We start from the raw sequence: 16270 nt of genomic DNA on the forward strand, positions 1-16270 counted from the left end.
GTAATACTGAATGTCAGCTGTAACTGAAAAGTAAAAGTAAAAGAAAAAAAAAGGAAGAAACCATATATAGATGGGAAGACCAGAAAAAGAGAACACATCACAGAAAGCAACAAAGAACCCCAAAGGGTAGGAGGAGAGGAGGCTGGGAAACTAGAGTGTCTTTTCTAATCATTTAGCCACCACAAATTAATGAAATGGAGTAGTTAATGGACTCCTATCTGAGATTCGCAATTTCACATTTGCAGTGTATATGTATTCTGGGATGAGTAATATCTAATAACAAGACCTGTTTGAGCTGGAAGGAACCTCGATCTCATTCAATACATAAGGAAACTGAGTCCCAGTGCAGCGAAGGACTTACCCATCATCCCCCGGTTAATGATATGGAGACACCAGGCCAGGACCCGCACCGCACAGCCCTGGCCCAGGGCTCCTGCAAGCACACCTGGCTGGCAGGGCTTCTGGTGGTTGTAGGTCCTAGAACAGGGTATCTGTGCTCATCCACATGGCTCTACATGAAGCACATGGATTTTGCATCAAGTTGTTTTCATTATAAGGTTATAAATATGTGAAAGGGGTCTGATGACATCTTATTAAACTGCAAAAGTGAGCTCAGGCAGTTTCGGATGTGGGCATCGTCCCAAGAAGAATGAGTTTTATAGTCAGGAGCAACCTCGGCTTCTCCCTTCCTTTTCCGGCCCCTACCTCTCCCCCTTGTAAATTCTGTTTGTTTTAATCATAGAAAATGTTGTATGGAAATCAAACATAAATCAAGTTATGACAATGCAGAAGAAATATTTCATCCAAGTTGTTTTTCTTCCTTTTATTCTTTCATTTATTTGAATGATGGTAGGATTTAATCTCCAGAGAAAACTCTTTGGAGCTCCAAATAGAAAAAAACAAACGAACAAAAAAACCCCAAATAACTGTATATATATATTTTTCTGATCAGATACTAAGTGTAGCTGCTATTTTAAGTTGTACTTCCACTGGAAATAGTACATTATTCTAAAAAATTCTTTTAAAAAGTGAGTATAAAGACTAACAGCTACAACAGTCCTGGACAAGCAGGAGGCTGATCATTTTAATAGTACAAGTGTGAGCTATGAAAATTCTTAGGGACAACTGTGGAAATAATGGCCTTTCTCACTGGTAGCTGCCTAAATAATTTAAGGGTTACATATCAGGTTTGGAGGTAAGATCCCTCTGACTACGTCTTGCTGTGATCATGTTGGGATTCAAGGCAATGTTGTTGTTTTTTATCCTGTTCTCCTGCAGACGATCTCATCATGTCTCTCTATAGTTCCACCATGTTATCTCTCTCTCTTCATCTGTGTCTTAATTATAGATATAACTCAATCTATCTCAAAAGAGAAAACAGAAACCACTTCAAGTGTTTACAGCAAAGGAGATTTAATGCAGGGAACTGATTTCCCTGGCGATGTCAAAGCTGAGAAGTCAACCAAGGAACAGTGAAGAAACCCAGCTCGGTGACAGCAGACACCACTTCCATCTCTAGGCTGTTATATACATATTATTGATATTTTCTTTATGGCAAGTAATCAGGGGCCGCTCAGGTCTGTCAGGGAGTCTAAAAGTAGGAGCTATGCTCCTGTGGAGATTTATATCTGGTCGCAAAGACCAGATAGCACAAGGAACAAAAAAGGTGATGAATGACTAATCACTGGGGCAGGTTCTAAGGTCTGGGAGGGCAGAACCTAAGCGGGGAGATCTCTGATGCTTACGGGGCCACTGTGGAGTGAGTTAAAGGACACTCGTGGTGTTGCACTGCCTAACTTAAAAATTCTTGTGAGCCACCTGAGCTAAGGACTGTCTGTGAATAAGCTTGTAACACATTTTATTCTCTTAGAAACAGTCATGTCCTAGAAACAGTTTTTTTCTCGATGAGTCAAGCAGCTATATTTATCCAGGGAGTTCTCCCTGCAGATGGGCAGATTGGATGTTCATGTTCACAACAGCATATCTGACCTATGTAAATACTCCTTTTTTTTCTTTTTTTTTGTGTGTGTGTGTGACAGAGACAGAGAGACAGACAGATAGGGATAGATAGGAAGGGAGGGAGAGAGAAGCATCTATTCTTTGTTGTGGTACCTTAGTTGTTCATTGACTGCTTTCTTATATGTGCCTTGACCAGGCAGCAGACCAAGTGACCCCTTGCTCAAGAGCCAGAGACCTTGAGTTCAAGCTGGTGAGTTGTGCTCAAACCAGATGAGCCCATGCTCAAGCCGGCATCCTCAGGGTTTCAAACCTGAGTCCTCTGCACCCCAGTCTGACACTCTGTCCACTGTGCCACGGCCTGGTCAGGTCTAACCCCCCCACCCCCATGTAAATACTCTTGATAGGGTTAACCGGAAGCTAAATGGCAAGGTCAACAAAACTTGGGATATCTGCAGCCCCCTTTTCTCATGCCCCTCCATTCCTACATGCTTTCCCTTCCGGGTGGGCACTGAGGACTCTCAAGTGCTCTTTTACATTTTTTTTTTTTAAAGTTAATTTTTTTTTTTTTTACTTTTATTAATTTTTAGAGAGGAGGGAGGGAGGGAGGGAGAGAGAGAGAGAGAGAGAGAGAGAGAGAGAGAGAGAGAGGAGAGAAGGGGGAGGGAGGAGCAGGAAGCATCAACTCCCATATGTGCCTTGACCAGGCAAGCCCAGGGTTTCAAACCGGCGACCTCAGCGTTCCAGGTCGACGCTTTATCCACTGTGCCACCACAGGTCAGGCAGCTCTTTTACATTTGTCACTTACTAATTCTCACTTGAAGGGATCAGACTGAAGTCGTTTGCAACTTAGAATAAATTGAAATCAATATAGCATCTTATGGCTGCCTGATATAGCCACATAATGAAACTGATCCTTAACATTGGCATATATTTTGGGAAGTAAAATCTTAAAATTAGAACATGAAAAATGACAAAAGGCCTGAGTATTCCGAAGGAGCAGTTTGGGTATAGAACATCTAAAAATTAGTGTTCATCTAATCAGTATGAATATTCAGGAAAACCTTTAACTACTAAAGTAAAAGAATGTTAAAATAGCACATGTATATCAGGTCTTAAGATAAAGTTTAATACATTTGATCATGTTAAAGGACACAAAACACAGTCTAACCAAAGTTCAGGCATGCATTTACATAAATATATTAAATTAAGAAATTGTACACTTAAACATCCTTTTTATCTAAAAAAATCATTAAATCCACAGATCAACAATAAAAACCAATTCTCTGCATTTATCACTTCAAGATACAATTGTTCTATTTTTAAGATAACACAAATACACTTGTTAGAATTTATATGCATTATACATATATTATATATTACATAGATAGTGTGTATACATATGTAGTGTTTGTACAGATTGATAAATATATATACATGGTTGTGTGCACACGTACAGATACACACAGATGGACGTTAGGCCATCTGGACCATTATTGCTGGATTCTAATGATGAGCTGAACTGGAGCTGGTTGGGTCTGATTAGTGTCTTTTGCTTCAAACATGTTCATCATACCCACTGGGCTCCCAACCCCCCACTACAAATGTCCTCGCCTTTTCTGTGTCACCTAATCATGCTAGGCACTTAAATAAATATTTGTTGAATTAATGAATGGGGTGGATGGCTGAATAATAGAAGATTGATCAAAGAGAAAGACATATTATAATAACTTGGCTAAATTAACCAGATTAATTCAAATTTTGAGAAATTATCTGAGCCAATAACTTGGCGTGTTACTTTTCAGAAGAACATCTATAGACATCCCAACTAGCATATATATGTTAACTTTGCTTCCTCAAATGTGTACCACTTTTATACTTGTTCACCCAGTGTTCTGCCTCTTATTAACAGGAATTCAAGCAAGGATTGGTTCTAGTATCTTCTGTGTGTGAGATTATGGATAGATTGCCCTGTCAACAATCTTAAGGAAAATGAACAACTAGGAAAACCAAAATGTATTAGAAGAATGATAAGGTTAACCAGTCTTTAAAACTGCACAGAATGAATCACAGATAAAATCCAGAAAGACAAGGGGTTTTCTTTTCAGATTTTTCTTACGCTTATTTATGGATAATAATTTGGTAATTTTTTCATTTTATTTAGATGGGTTTCTTTTAAATAGTATTTTCACATATGCTAGGGAACGAAGCTCCAAAAATTCCATAAGACCTTAGTGTCACTGATCCTGTTACCACCTAAGTCTTGGTGAAATGCATGTCTAAGAGTGTCTATCAGTATATATGATGAGAAAGGGGAATGATCTGGTATCCGGTAAGGTTGTCAACTTGATTTCTCAATAACAGTATTCTGAATAGAATGTATAAATGCATTAAATAGTATTAGGTTCTACTATACATGAAATCTTATTTCGTTCTAGGAGAGTCATGTCTCAGATTTTAAGAATATGGGGTAAAGAAATATCCAATATATATTTTGGGCATAGACTGTATCAAACCTGATTATAAACTGTTCATGTGATGGAAACTGTTGGCTAGCTACTTTTGAATTCCAAAGGAAATGTTCAAGAATTAGTTTCTAACTGTGAAGACAGTTTATTTTAATTTAGCCATTAGGAGCTGCCCCTCACTGTTAACGTTCTGTTCTTTGTATCTTGTGTGCTAACATATTTTTTAACTTTAAAAGATTATAGTCAACTGAGATAACTCACTCAACTTTTAAGTTAATTTGCTTATATATGTGCATATGTATTTTGATTTTAAGTAATACATCATCTACAAATGCAAAAGCAACCTGACTGAAGTATGATGTCTGACTTTGTGATGCTCAAGATGTAACCTTAGAATTCATTTTGATACTTTATTTTTGTAAGCCATTATGTGCAAAAAATAAAAAATAAAAGGCACTAACAGGTTTTAAGCATAGTTTTGTTGATACAAAGGGTCTATTACTTATTTTTTATTTTTCCAACCAAGTTATTTATGACCTATATAAAAGAAAGCAAGGTAAGTGATGGCTCTATCTTGGGTCTGTTGTTAAGGGAGGATTTAAAGAGAGTGCTAATCTGAGAAATGAGCAGATCTCTCGCAGCAGCTGGGAACCACACAGCGAAGGGCAGGAGCACCGCACGCCTCTCCCTCCCGCGCTCGTGCAGCCCACTCCCCTAAACCGTTTCCAAAACTTAGGAGGAGACACTTAAGAGAAAGAAGTGCTGAAATTAGCTAGGACCAGCGTTGGACAGGCTCTGTAGTCATGCTTTTAATATTTTTAATATCAAAATGCTTCTATTCTTAGGTTTCCCACCTGCTTTGACATGGTGTGAAGTGTTGGAGGTCTGGCTCATCCGCGTTGCTGTGGTGAAGAGAAAGAAGGTAAGAAAGCAAACATGCACTTCTTCTGGAAATTCTAAGAAGGAGCTCTTGGCAGGTGCTGCCAGCATTCACAATAATAGGCCCACTAACTTCTGGGGGGGGGGGAGTAGAGAAATTTCTACATTTTCTGGGCATGGAACTTTTGTCTGAGTTCTCTACAAATTCAAGTCTCCTCTGGGCTGGGAAAGATTTGGAAGTCTCCACTGAGGAACTATTTCTTATTATCCTTTTCTCATAGATTTGGAATAACCTTCAAAGTAGACTGCATAGATGCACATGGTTGTTGCTTGAATGGGGAATGGCTACTAACGTTCCCTGCCACTAGCTGAAGCTAGCTAGCTCTCTCCTAGGGATCTTTTCATGTCTTTCCTGGATCAGTGATGGAACCCAGGTGAACTGGAGCATCTGGGCTGGTAGTCATTTCTGCTTTGGGTCACTTCTTTCAATGACTGTAATAGATCAGTCTGGGTTGTTCCTACTTATCTATTGTTCTTGGTGACATGGATAGAGTCTGAGCAAATGTGACACCAGGGGAAGGCATTTTTCAGGACAATAAATAAAAGATCATCACCAGCAAAATCAATAGCAACCTACCCAAGGATATCTTCATTTTGGGTGTACTGGGGACATGTTTGTTTTGTTAAAAAAAACACCACAATAGAAATCAAGAAGGGAGAGGTTAAAAGGAAGAAGGTTCTAAGGGGGTGCCAGAGGAGAAAGAGAGAAAGGGATATCATAGATAACATTCTGCAGAGATGCTCAGAAACTTTATTGATCAGCGCTTGTCAACTGCCTGTGGTATACCTTAGTTTTCCTCTTCCAAATTTGGGCTTGGTTTCTCTTTTATATTTTGAAGCTAAGAAAGTTAGACTAATGAGTTTATATTAATGTGTACTTTAAAACACCTTAGATGTAGCATCTAACCTGATGTCTTATACCTAGTGGGCTCTGTTATATAGTTTATGATTCAGAGAGAAAAACAATATCAAAAAGAAGGACATTAAAACTGTTAGTACATTAATATGTAATTACTGAAGTAGGTAATGAAAAAGAGCTTTCTATTTAGATTGTGTGTATATAATGTATGTGTGGGTTTCTTTGCTCTTTCTTTACAAGATAGTCCATTAATCTGAGGCAACGTCTGAGTATTCTTTGTGATAAAATACAATATATAGTTTATAATAGCCACACTGAAACAAAATGCCAAGAAGAAAAGGCATGGATGAAAACACTTTTTATCATCACTCAAGTTCCTGAAATCGTTCCTTCTTTTCACTTTAATGAAGTTCCAGCTCTCAGTTTTCCTTATAGAGCCATCAATAAAACAAGGTTTTAACTAGGATGAGAGTTTGGTGGAAGCAGTAGTAGAAAGTTTGTTTCCAACTCTTTATATCCTACCATAGCAGCATTTCATATTACACTGATACCCAAATATTAAACTCTAGAATGGAAAAAGGCTTAACAATATACACTTTCCTATTTCACTGTTCTAGCTTTATCTCACACATCTGCATTCATACCAAGGACATTTTCCTTCTGTTTTGACTGCGTGCTTGATGAACTGAGTCAAGTGTTGATGCTGCCATTTGTGTGATGAAACAAGAACTATTCCTTTGCTCTGACTTTGTAACCACTTTCTATCTGTCCTTGTGAATCATGTAAGACAATTCTCTAGTTACTTATTTTAAAATTTTGCTTGAAAGGAAAAGGTCCAGAGATTTTTGAAATGACCACTGAGTTTAAAATACACAGCCATCAATTAACATCGCTATTTATGTCCCTGCTAAGAACAGAGAGAGATGACTTCAACGATTTGCCTTTCTTTGCCTGGACATCGTATCCACGGATCTCGCTATCTTCTTTTTAGAAGATTGTGCTCTTTTATTCTAATGACTCATAATGGAAAGGGTAGGGGACATAGGTTTTTCTAAGTCATCTGAAACTCCTTCACTTGGGAAAAGACTGCGTCAAAAATCTGGGTCTGATCAATTTAACGAAGATATTTTTAAATAGGAGAATGAGTGACCATAGAACACCTTCTTTTGGAAGGATGATTTCCGAAGAGATGTAAGAAGAAACGTGGCTTTTTCAGATTTTGCCGTGTGGATAACGGGATCCTTATTGTTGTCAGTGAAACTATGACCAGGAGAATGTGTAATAAAACTGCGCAAGCCTACAGATTCAGACAGCTGGCTCCCTCACAAGAAGCTCACATTTTGTTAATGTCACCACGTTGAATAATGGACGATTAGATGGTAAAGGTCCATTTACAAAAATGGTTGTCAGGACATTTTTTTTTAAATTGTAAAACTTTCTGTGATGGAATTCAGTAAAAGGGCTAGGAGGAGAAAACAGTGGAGACAAAAGACTGCTATTAACCAACAGACGCAGGCTACCCCCGGGTTCATTGCAAGATTTGTCACACTGTTGGGCCAATGAAGTGTTAGTGTGACTGGAAGGGACCACCCCTTCTCTGGGGTAAGAGGGCAATTTGGTCTCCATGCTCATTTAATCTTGAGACTTCTTTGAATGAACTGTCGATTAAATCTAAATTGTGTAAAATTATGCATGCACTTTTTAATGCAGGCTATTGTTCCCTAAGCGCTGAACCAGGATTTCTCAACCCATTTCCATTTGGCATGAGGTCACTTGAAACTGAAGTAATCATATATGGAAGACAAGGGCAGTGTACTTAACCAGTCTCTCCACATTGTGGTTTCTGCATAAGTGCACGCTGTGCTTTAACTGCGGCTCTCCTGCTTTAAAACAAAGGAAAAATACTAGTTACAAGATTTTATTCTTTTCCATTGAGGCTCATATGCCGAAGAGTAAGGTTTGGAAAGTCAGCCCACGCTGCATAATCTCTGCTACTCTCCAGTTAGGTTCTGGGGGGACAGCTGTTTATTTCAGGGCAACCCGTTGTGGGTGTGCGCGTGTCAGGGGGTGGCTGTTTTCTCAGTAGTGCAAAGAAGCCTTATAATTTTGTTACAATCCAAACTTGGAGAGCTGGCCTTGAAAACCGTTAAAAAAAAGGTCGATCAGAACGTTTTGCAGTTGTAAGTCAGAACATAGCATTTCTTTCAAAACTTGAACAGAGCATTTACAGACATGTATTCAGACATTAACCAAAGAGGATTTTCATTGAGTTCTGAAGGAACATATACATGAAAAGTCATATTTGGCAAGGATTCTTATATTAAAAATATGCACAAGTGACAGCTTACATAGCCAAGGTTTGTTAAGAATGAGAGAACTCTTCTCCAGTGAGGTTTGATTGAGTGAGCAATCTGTAATATTTTAATCACATATGCTTGACAGTCTTGCTATGGTGAAAAGCACTTTACAAATGTTTAATGCCGGAATTTTATAAGGATTGGCTGTTTTCTTGCTTTTTCATCCGTTGTTAATGATTACATGTTGGCACAAGGATACATTGTTAGATTAGATCCACAGCACATGTAAGACTGTTTGCTTTCTCACTCCCCTTCTTTCCCATTAGGTTGGTGAAAAATGTAACTTTAGTATTTTACAGGACAGGGTAAAGGTGTTTCATCTAGGTGATGTCTATATTATAAAAATAAAATAAAAAATATAAATATGTATCACAAACCCAGTGCCTATTGTTAAATATACAATAAAAGCAGACCTTTTAGGAAGATTGGTTTTTAGAATATGCTCTTATGATTTAATTATAAAACACTTGAAAACAATCTTGATATTAAGCTAGAGTAACCAAGTTTCTCTGCCAATAAAAAGGTAAGTGCATAACATTCTGTAATTGGATACAATGATCAAAATGAAGATTACAATTTTAAATCAAGTTGCCCATTCAGAAATTCATCAGGGAGTTCTGAAACATTCTCACATTCTAGTCCTTTAATATAAAAATATTGCCTTTTTTTTATTAGATCCATCAGATTGCATAGCAATGTTTCAAAACTCCATTAAAGTTGACTTTAGTTATTACAGACAGAAAATTCCTGGGAAGTCACATAATCTCTTCTGGTGATATAAAAATTCCGTTATCAATTTACAGTGGAATTTCTGTGTAAATTACTTCACACAAGGAAATATATACTTTTAAAACCCATCTGTTATGCAACCACATGGATAGGGGTTGTGAGTGTGTGTGTGTGTGTGTGTGTGTACATGCGTATGTGAACAAATGTGCCAACATACACACACAGAATCTGCACATTTCTGGAAACTATTTTTAAATTAATGAAAGAAAATGAAATCACAGAAGTGTGTAGCAGAACAACAGTCTTTCTTTTTAATGACAGGGTAAAAAATAAATGCCCATTGGAAAGGAATATTCGAACAGTCCCAGAAACTATACAATGTAACTTGTTAGGTCCAGCAAATAAGATGTCATGTCAATGATCTGATCAAGAATACCTGCCCGGGTCACTCTGCGAATGTTTCTGTCCACTTGTTCACATTGAGGACCAAGATATCCTTTCTTACAGAGGCACTTGTTGGGTCTAACACAGACACCTCCATGACGACAAGCTGGCTCGCATTTTGCTGGGAGGAAAAAAAACCAAAAGCAATAAAATCACACTCACACTGTGTATGTCAGAAACAGCACAGATATTTGATGAGTAAGGGAAGGGAGAGAAAGAAGGCGGAAGCCAGTCACAAAATGATCCAAAAGAGAAAAAAGGCAAGAAGGGAAGACCACTTTCAGACCTATAGTTATCTGGTGGCCAGACCTCAGCAGGGACTGGGACACACCTCCAGAGAAGTGCAGATCATGGGAAACAATTTCAGTCCCTTGCTAAACTGACTCTTTGAAACAAGGATGTCAGTTCATTCAAGTCTTGGGTCCACTAGGGCATTTCCTTTCAAGGGGCGCTCTGTTCCTGCTCCTCCAGGGTAGGACCTCAGTGTGGGAAGGGCCTGGCCCCGGAGAGATGCTCAGTGGCTTGAGCATCTCCAACACAACCTAAAGGGATGGTCAGTTCTCAATTTGGTTAGATGGGGTGTTTCCCACCTAGACTCCCTAGGGTCCCTCCTCCTTGCTCCTAGGGGGACCCAGCTAATTCTGTTTCCCTGTGCACTCTGAAGGTCCTTCCTGAGTCAGGCAGTTGGCCAGTGAAGGATGTTCTTAGTGATCTCTATTGCACAGAATTTTTTCACAAAAAGATTTTTACCACTACAATCTTGGTGGGAAGGTAAAGATTTACTGCTAAAATCAGATGGAGAGAGAAAATGGAGTATATAACTTAATGGTCTTTTACTGATAGGATGAATCTGGGGTGTGTAGCCCTGTAGACAGAATCAAAGTCCTTGAATACATTTCTTTATGCTTTGAGTGGACAGGGTCATTTTAACCTTTGCAAATGCATTAATCAGTATGTCGGGGTCTATGGTTGATACATGAAAAAGAAAACAGACTATTTTCTCTTTCAAGTTTGTGGGAGATGAGTAAGCTATGTGAATATAGGAATAAAATTCTTGTTTGGGTCACACATATTATGAATAGTTTACTTTTTATATATGCAAATTATTTATATTGAGTTAGTGGAAAGATGAAAGTACTTTATTGAAATAAAACCTCATGTTAACTCAAAGAATGTCTATTTTCATTATATCACATAGTATTATTATTAATATATATTATGGTGTGTATATAATGGCACCCATATTCAAAATAATTTGTTTAAACATATTGTTGCTAGTAGGCACTCAATAAATATTTGTTATCTAGTTTGAGAAGTTAGATGAAATGCAAAGTAAGGGATAAAACAGAATGGGCACACTATGTAAAGAAGCAGATAGAATACATATTGTCAGGCATCAGAAGGAGCAAAGGGAAGGTATATTATCAGGAATTAGAATATTAGTTGCATTTGAATACCGATTCTCTCTATTTTTGTCAATTAAGCAAAAGGGAGACAGACTGAGTCAATAAAATATAAGCATTTGTTTTCATTTCTGTTGACTTTAATTATGATAGCTCTGCCTGACTGGGCGGTGGCGCAGTGGATAGAGCATTGGACTGGGATGCGGGAGACCTAGGTTCGAGACCCTGAGGTCGCTAGCTTGAGCACAGGCTCATCTAGTTTGAGCAAAAGCTCACCAGCTTGAGCCCAAGATTGCTGGCTTGAGCAACAGGTTACTTGGTCTGCTGAAGGCCTGCAGTCAAGGCATGTATGAGAAAGCAATCAATGAACAATTAAGGTGTTGCAATGCGCAACAGAAAACTAATGATTGATGCTTCTCATCTCTCCATTCCTGTCTGTCTGTCCCTGTCTATCTCTCTCTCTGACTCTCTCTCTGTCTCTGTGTAAAAAAAAAATTATGATAGCTCTTTCCTAGACATATAACCACAGTATTAATCAATCACATAATGTTATTAGTATTGAAACAATTTAAGTTTAAAATGCAGACTGCATATGTGACTTAAATGTTGGCTACTTTTTGTCAGGCAGTATATAAAGTAGACAAGTTATGGTTGTAATTTATGTGAAACAAATGTATGTTTAGGATAAAGAAAAAAGATACCATTTAGGAATTGAGAGTGGGAATTTAAATTTTCATTGGCAAGAGATACTTTAATATTTGAAATAGCAGAGATCAAAATATTTTATAAGTAATACATATATGCTGGTTGTCAAAAATGCATTTTTTATCTTTATGGCAACTTTTTATTCCAGTTTTATTAATAAATAATTGACATATATCACTATATAGGTGTAAAGTATACATTATGGTTCTTTGGTCTACATAGACTGTGAAATGATTACCACAGCCAGTTTAGTTAACATCTCATCTAGATACAATGAGAAGAAAGGAAAAAAATACTTCTCCTGAAAATGCATTTTCAGGGTATGCATCTCCAACTCTAAGTATCTAAATTTATAATTTTCTTACATCACACCCAGCAGTATTTGAACATCACTGCATGTCATGGAGAAAATCCATCGTTAAAGGAGAGAGGGACCCTGAAATAAATCTCTTTGCTCTCTGAGCATCGGCACACCTAGTTGATGGTTCATAAGGGAGTGGCAAAAAGGACTTAAAAATCTCCTATGCCCCCAGATAATTGCTTTTCCCCTTTTTATTTAATAAGACCCACTGAAGAACCCTGTTTTTAGTGCACTGTAGCCAGAAAACAAACAGTTAAGTTAGAGAGGCATTTATGGGGTGTCTGGAAAATGCTGACACTTGGGGAGGGCTTTGCAAACATGAGGCCATCGGCTGGTGGGGACTCTCAAACCCAGGACTGGGAGTTTAAAAAGATGACCTGTTTTTAATTTTTACTTTTTGAAAAGATGCAATTATTTAAAAGACTTTTATGTTTCTGGCTAACTTATATATGTGAACTGTGTACATTAACTAGTTCATTTACTAGTTCAAGAGCAATCCGACCACCAGTATTAATGTAAATGAATGCTGAACACCTGACAATTCTAGAAGCAATAACTTGCTGTTAAGTTCTTGAGTTCCTAAGGACTGTCCCATGCCCAGTCTTTCCCGGGGACAGTGGAGATACTCACCGATTCTGCAGAAGTCCCCTTCCCATCCGGGGCTGCAGCAGCATGTCCCCGTGGGGGTGCAGTAGCCATTGCGACAGAGGCGGGAGCACTCAGATGTGAGCATCTGGGCGGGTTGCACCGCTGCTCTGCACTCCTCAGGCACCAGAGGTCTGCACAGAAAACAATTGAAGGCGTATTGTGCTTGAAAATCAATGCTGGAATGAAAGCTACTGATTTTGTAGCTTACAAAGCATATTTCTTGCTTATTAAGCAGACCTTTCTTTTAAGTGACTCAGGAAAATTGACAACTTTTTTTTTTTTTGACAACGTTCTAAGAATAAAAAAGAAACACCGGTGGAGGAAACGAACTAGCTAGTTTTGAACCAAAGAGAACATAAACCTTGTAAGAAACGTGATCGTAATCAAAAATCATTGGTTAAAAATGTAATTATATTATATTGATATTTTACAGTTGCTGGCTAAGAATGTCTAGCAATGACAATTAAAAAAATAAAAGGTGTATAGCTGTTTTAAATCATTTTTTCCAGATCTACATTAATTTTTAGGAACAGCATCTGAGATAGGTTTTACTTGTGATTGGTGTATTTGGCAATGTCACAGGCTGAAGACCTTTATCTAATTGAGTGCTGGTCACTTAAAACGTCTGGGAATCCATTTTTGTTTCAATGTCACATTTCTTTTGAGATATTTTGTTTAGACTAATTTTTTTAAAGGATATCACATTGTGTATGTGAGTATGTGTTCTATTGACTCAAAATTTCAACTCTATGCAAAGAATGATACATATCTAGATGTGTACATATACATTTAAAAATTTAAGTTTTGTCCTGCTGTGAAGAAAAGGACTGCTATTGATACCAAAGAGAAACATCTTATCTGCCAAATAAAAACTCATAGATTTTCTATTACTTCTTCTGTAACTGCCATCATTTAGAGAGGGATCAAGATGCCTTCAGAAGAGTTTTATAGTTCTGGCTGTTTTTGAAAGAAGAGGCTATCTTTCAAGCTGGGTCAGGATGGAATCATGGTCACAATGAACTACTCACTACCTAATAATCTTTGGGGGAAATATGCAGCCCTGCACTTCCTATCAGCCCTGTCACCTGGGCCCCAGAGTGGTGAGAAAGCTCTTTCTGGTTAAACAGACAAGCCACCACCAAATTGCCATCATTAGAATGGCCAGAGCAGTTGGAGTCCTTAAGGACCATTTCAAAGAAGGTGATAATTATAGGTCAAAACCACCACAAGAGGTAAACAATGCAGCTTTCTGAGAGAAGCAAATAATCAGAGTCCTTTAGACTCAGTCTTCCTGAGACAGGTTGTCCTGTTAGGCCCCTATTGAGCACTATGAATGGTAATAATAATTTGGGGCCTGACCTAGGGCTGTTTCTACCTTGACCCAAAACCATATTAAAAATATATAGTGACTTCTTCAGCTCCTCTCTCCAAACAGAAGTCCCAATCGAAGTTGAAAGCACTGTGTTTTACAACCAATGTGACAATCCAGGAAACCCTCTTAAATCTATTCACCCTTTTATGTAAGTCTCAAAATGGTCAATTTCTAGAAAAATTCCTAAGGCATTCCATAGACTGAGTATATTTTTACTCAGACAACACTAATGAATATTTTCCCTGGGCTTCCCAAGGGTGTCTTCCTGGGAGTGAGGGTTGGGTGGTGCAAGGTGGAGAAAACGTTTAGTGGTTATGCCAAAGAAAGTGAGGGCGTGGTCTCTGCCTTCTTCTCCGGTTGTTGAATAGCCAACTGGTCTTTCTTCCTCATATAAAACTCTTACTTTGTGAGTTGATGGTAGCATTTTTGACCATCAGAAGAGCCAGTTTTCAGTAGCCAGGAAGTTCTTCTGAGTCATAGGCCATGGTCATTTACCAAGTGGCATTCGGTAAACAGGTGTTCATATTCTGCTGGTAACTGAATTTCTGTTTATCCGATTCACTTGTTATTTACTCATTCGCCCTTTTGCTGACTCATTCAAGAAAGAAGACCCAGAAGTAGAGTGTGTCAGAAATGTAACACAGTATATGTGATGCAGAATACGGGGGCACCAAGCTCACGTGCTACTCGATGATATGGCTTATGCCTGAGCAGATGAATCTATAGAGGAGACGCCATTTAGGTCAAGAATGGAGGTGGCTCTGATGAAAGGACAGCAACTAGAAAACAGTGTAAGGCAGAGTGTCAGAGTGTAGGGCGTCGATTCAGGTGGGGCTTCCCTGGGGAAAGGAACGCGGGCGGGAGGATAGGGTCCCGTTCTGAAGAGTAGTTCTTCAGGGTGGGCATCTGATCCTTGTTTCCACTCCAACCCTCCAATTCGAAGCTTGGACTGTTTTTCACCAAACATCCATATATATGGAAATGCAGATGACAGGCGAAATGTGAAGTTGTTTTTCTGGCTAAGATTTAGTAAATGCTTATCTACCTATGGATGAAATTATTTCATATTTGAGTTTGTTTACTTTAGCTTACATAAGAGATTGTAGCTGTCCTATATATAAATATTATGAGTCCCTTAAGTTTTTATCAAAATACCTGGGAAAAATCATCTTTTTCTTCTTCTATGAAGTTGACAACTAACATTCCTCACTTGGCCTGTCCAGTAAGTCCCCTCTTTCTTTTTTAAACTGTTATTCTATTGGAAGACTTGAATGTGAAAATTATGTAAAACAGAGCCTGTTTCTTGTAGGACTCCACTTCCCTTAAGGAATGAGTTACCCTCCTTATTCCCTTCCCCACTGGAATGAATGCTTTCTGAGGACAAAAACCACATAGTCAATCCTCTTTAAGTCCTGAGCAAGCACTGTGCTCATTATGAGACTGAGACACAAACCAATCATAATCCTGACCCTCATGGAGAATCCATGGGGAAGACAGATGAGTAACACAAAAGTGTCAGTAAGCATGATCTTTGTTATGATATGTGTGCAAATGAAGTAACACAGAAATACAGATGAGGGAGCCATTAGTATAGGATTGAGGGATGATATTGAAAGATGACATTTAAACCACCAATGTGTTTTATGTCCTTCAACTACTTATATTCATAGGAGCTAGGAGAATACTGCATAGGCATTCAATGAATGTTTGTTTGTTCAATTGAACTGAATGCATATAGTAGACACTTTCTCAAATATTTTTTCAGAAATATAAACTCCAATTCCCAAGTTTTGGTGTTAGACTTTTCAATTCACGTGTCAATGTTGACCAAAACAAGCCATGTAAGCAACAAATTATTTTAACTTGACTAAAATGAATTAATAAAAGATGTGCAGTTTTTTTTCTTTAAAAAGTACTGCTTCCTCCTGAAAGCACCTTTTTACAAATTTATGTGTTTGTTTTATGCAAGATTAAATCTCCTTTTATCTGAAGTACTGCAATATCTGATGATATACTGCCTTGCAAAAGG

The 16270-nt window shown here is 38.2% G+C and overlaps 1 protein-coding gene across 1 annotated transcript in view; it reads right to left on the reverse strand.

Annotated features, from left to right (window-relative positions):
• Positions 1 to 3064: 3064 nt before the first annotated feature.
• Positions 3065 to 16270, reverse strand: part of HHIP (hedgehog interacting protein) — a 92321-nt gene continuing 79115 nt past the window's right edge. Inside the window, exons 12-13 of the mRNA XM_066232673.1 lie at positions 12852 to 13000; positions 3065 to 9873 (exon numbers count right to left, since the gene is read on the reverse strand). Coding sequence (XP_066088770.1) covers positions 9680 to 9873; positions 12852 to 13000 — 343 coding nt within the window. The 3' untranslated portion in view covers positions 3065 to 9679. The remainder of the gene's footprint in view (positions 9874 to 12851; positions 13001 to 16270) is intronic.

Source organism: Saccopteryx bilineata, chromosome 1, assembly GCF_036850765.1.
Source record: "Saccopteryx bilineata isolate mSacBil1 chromosome 1, mSacBil1_pri_phased_curated, whole genome shotgun sequence".
Classification (NCBI taxonomy): domain Eukaryota; kingdom Metazoa; phylum Chordata; class Mammalia; order Chiroptera; family Emballonuridae; genus Saccopteryx; species Saccopteryx bilineata.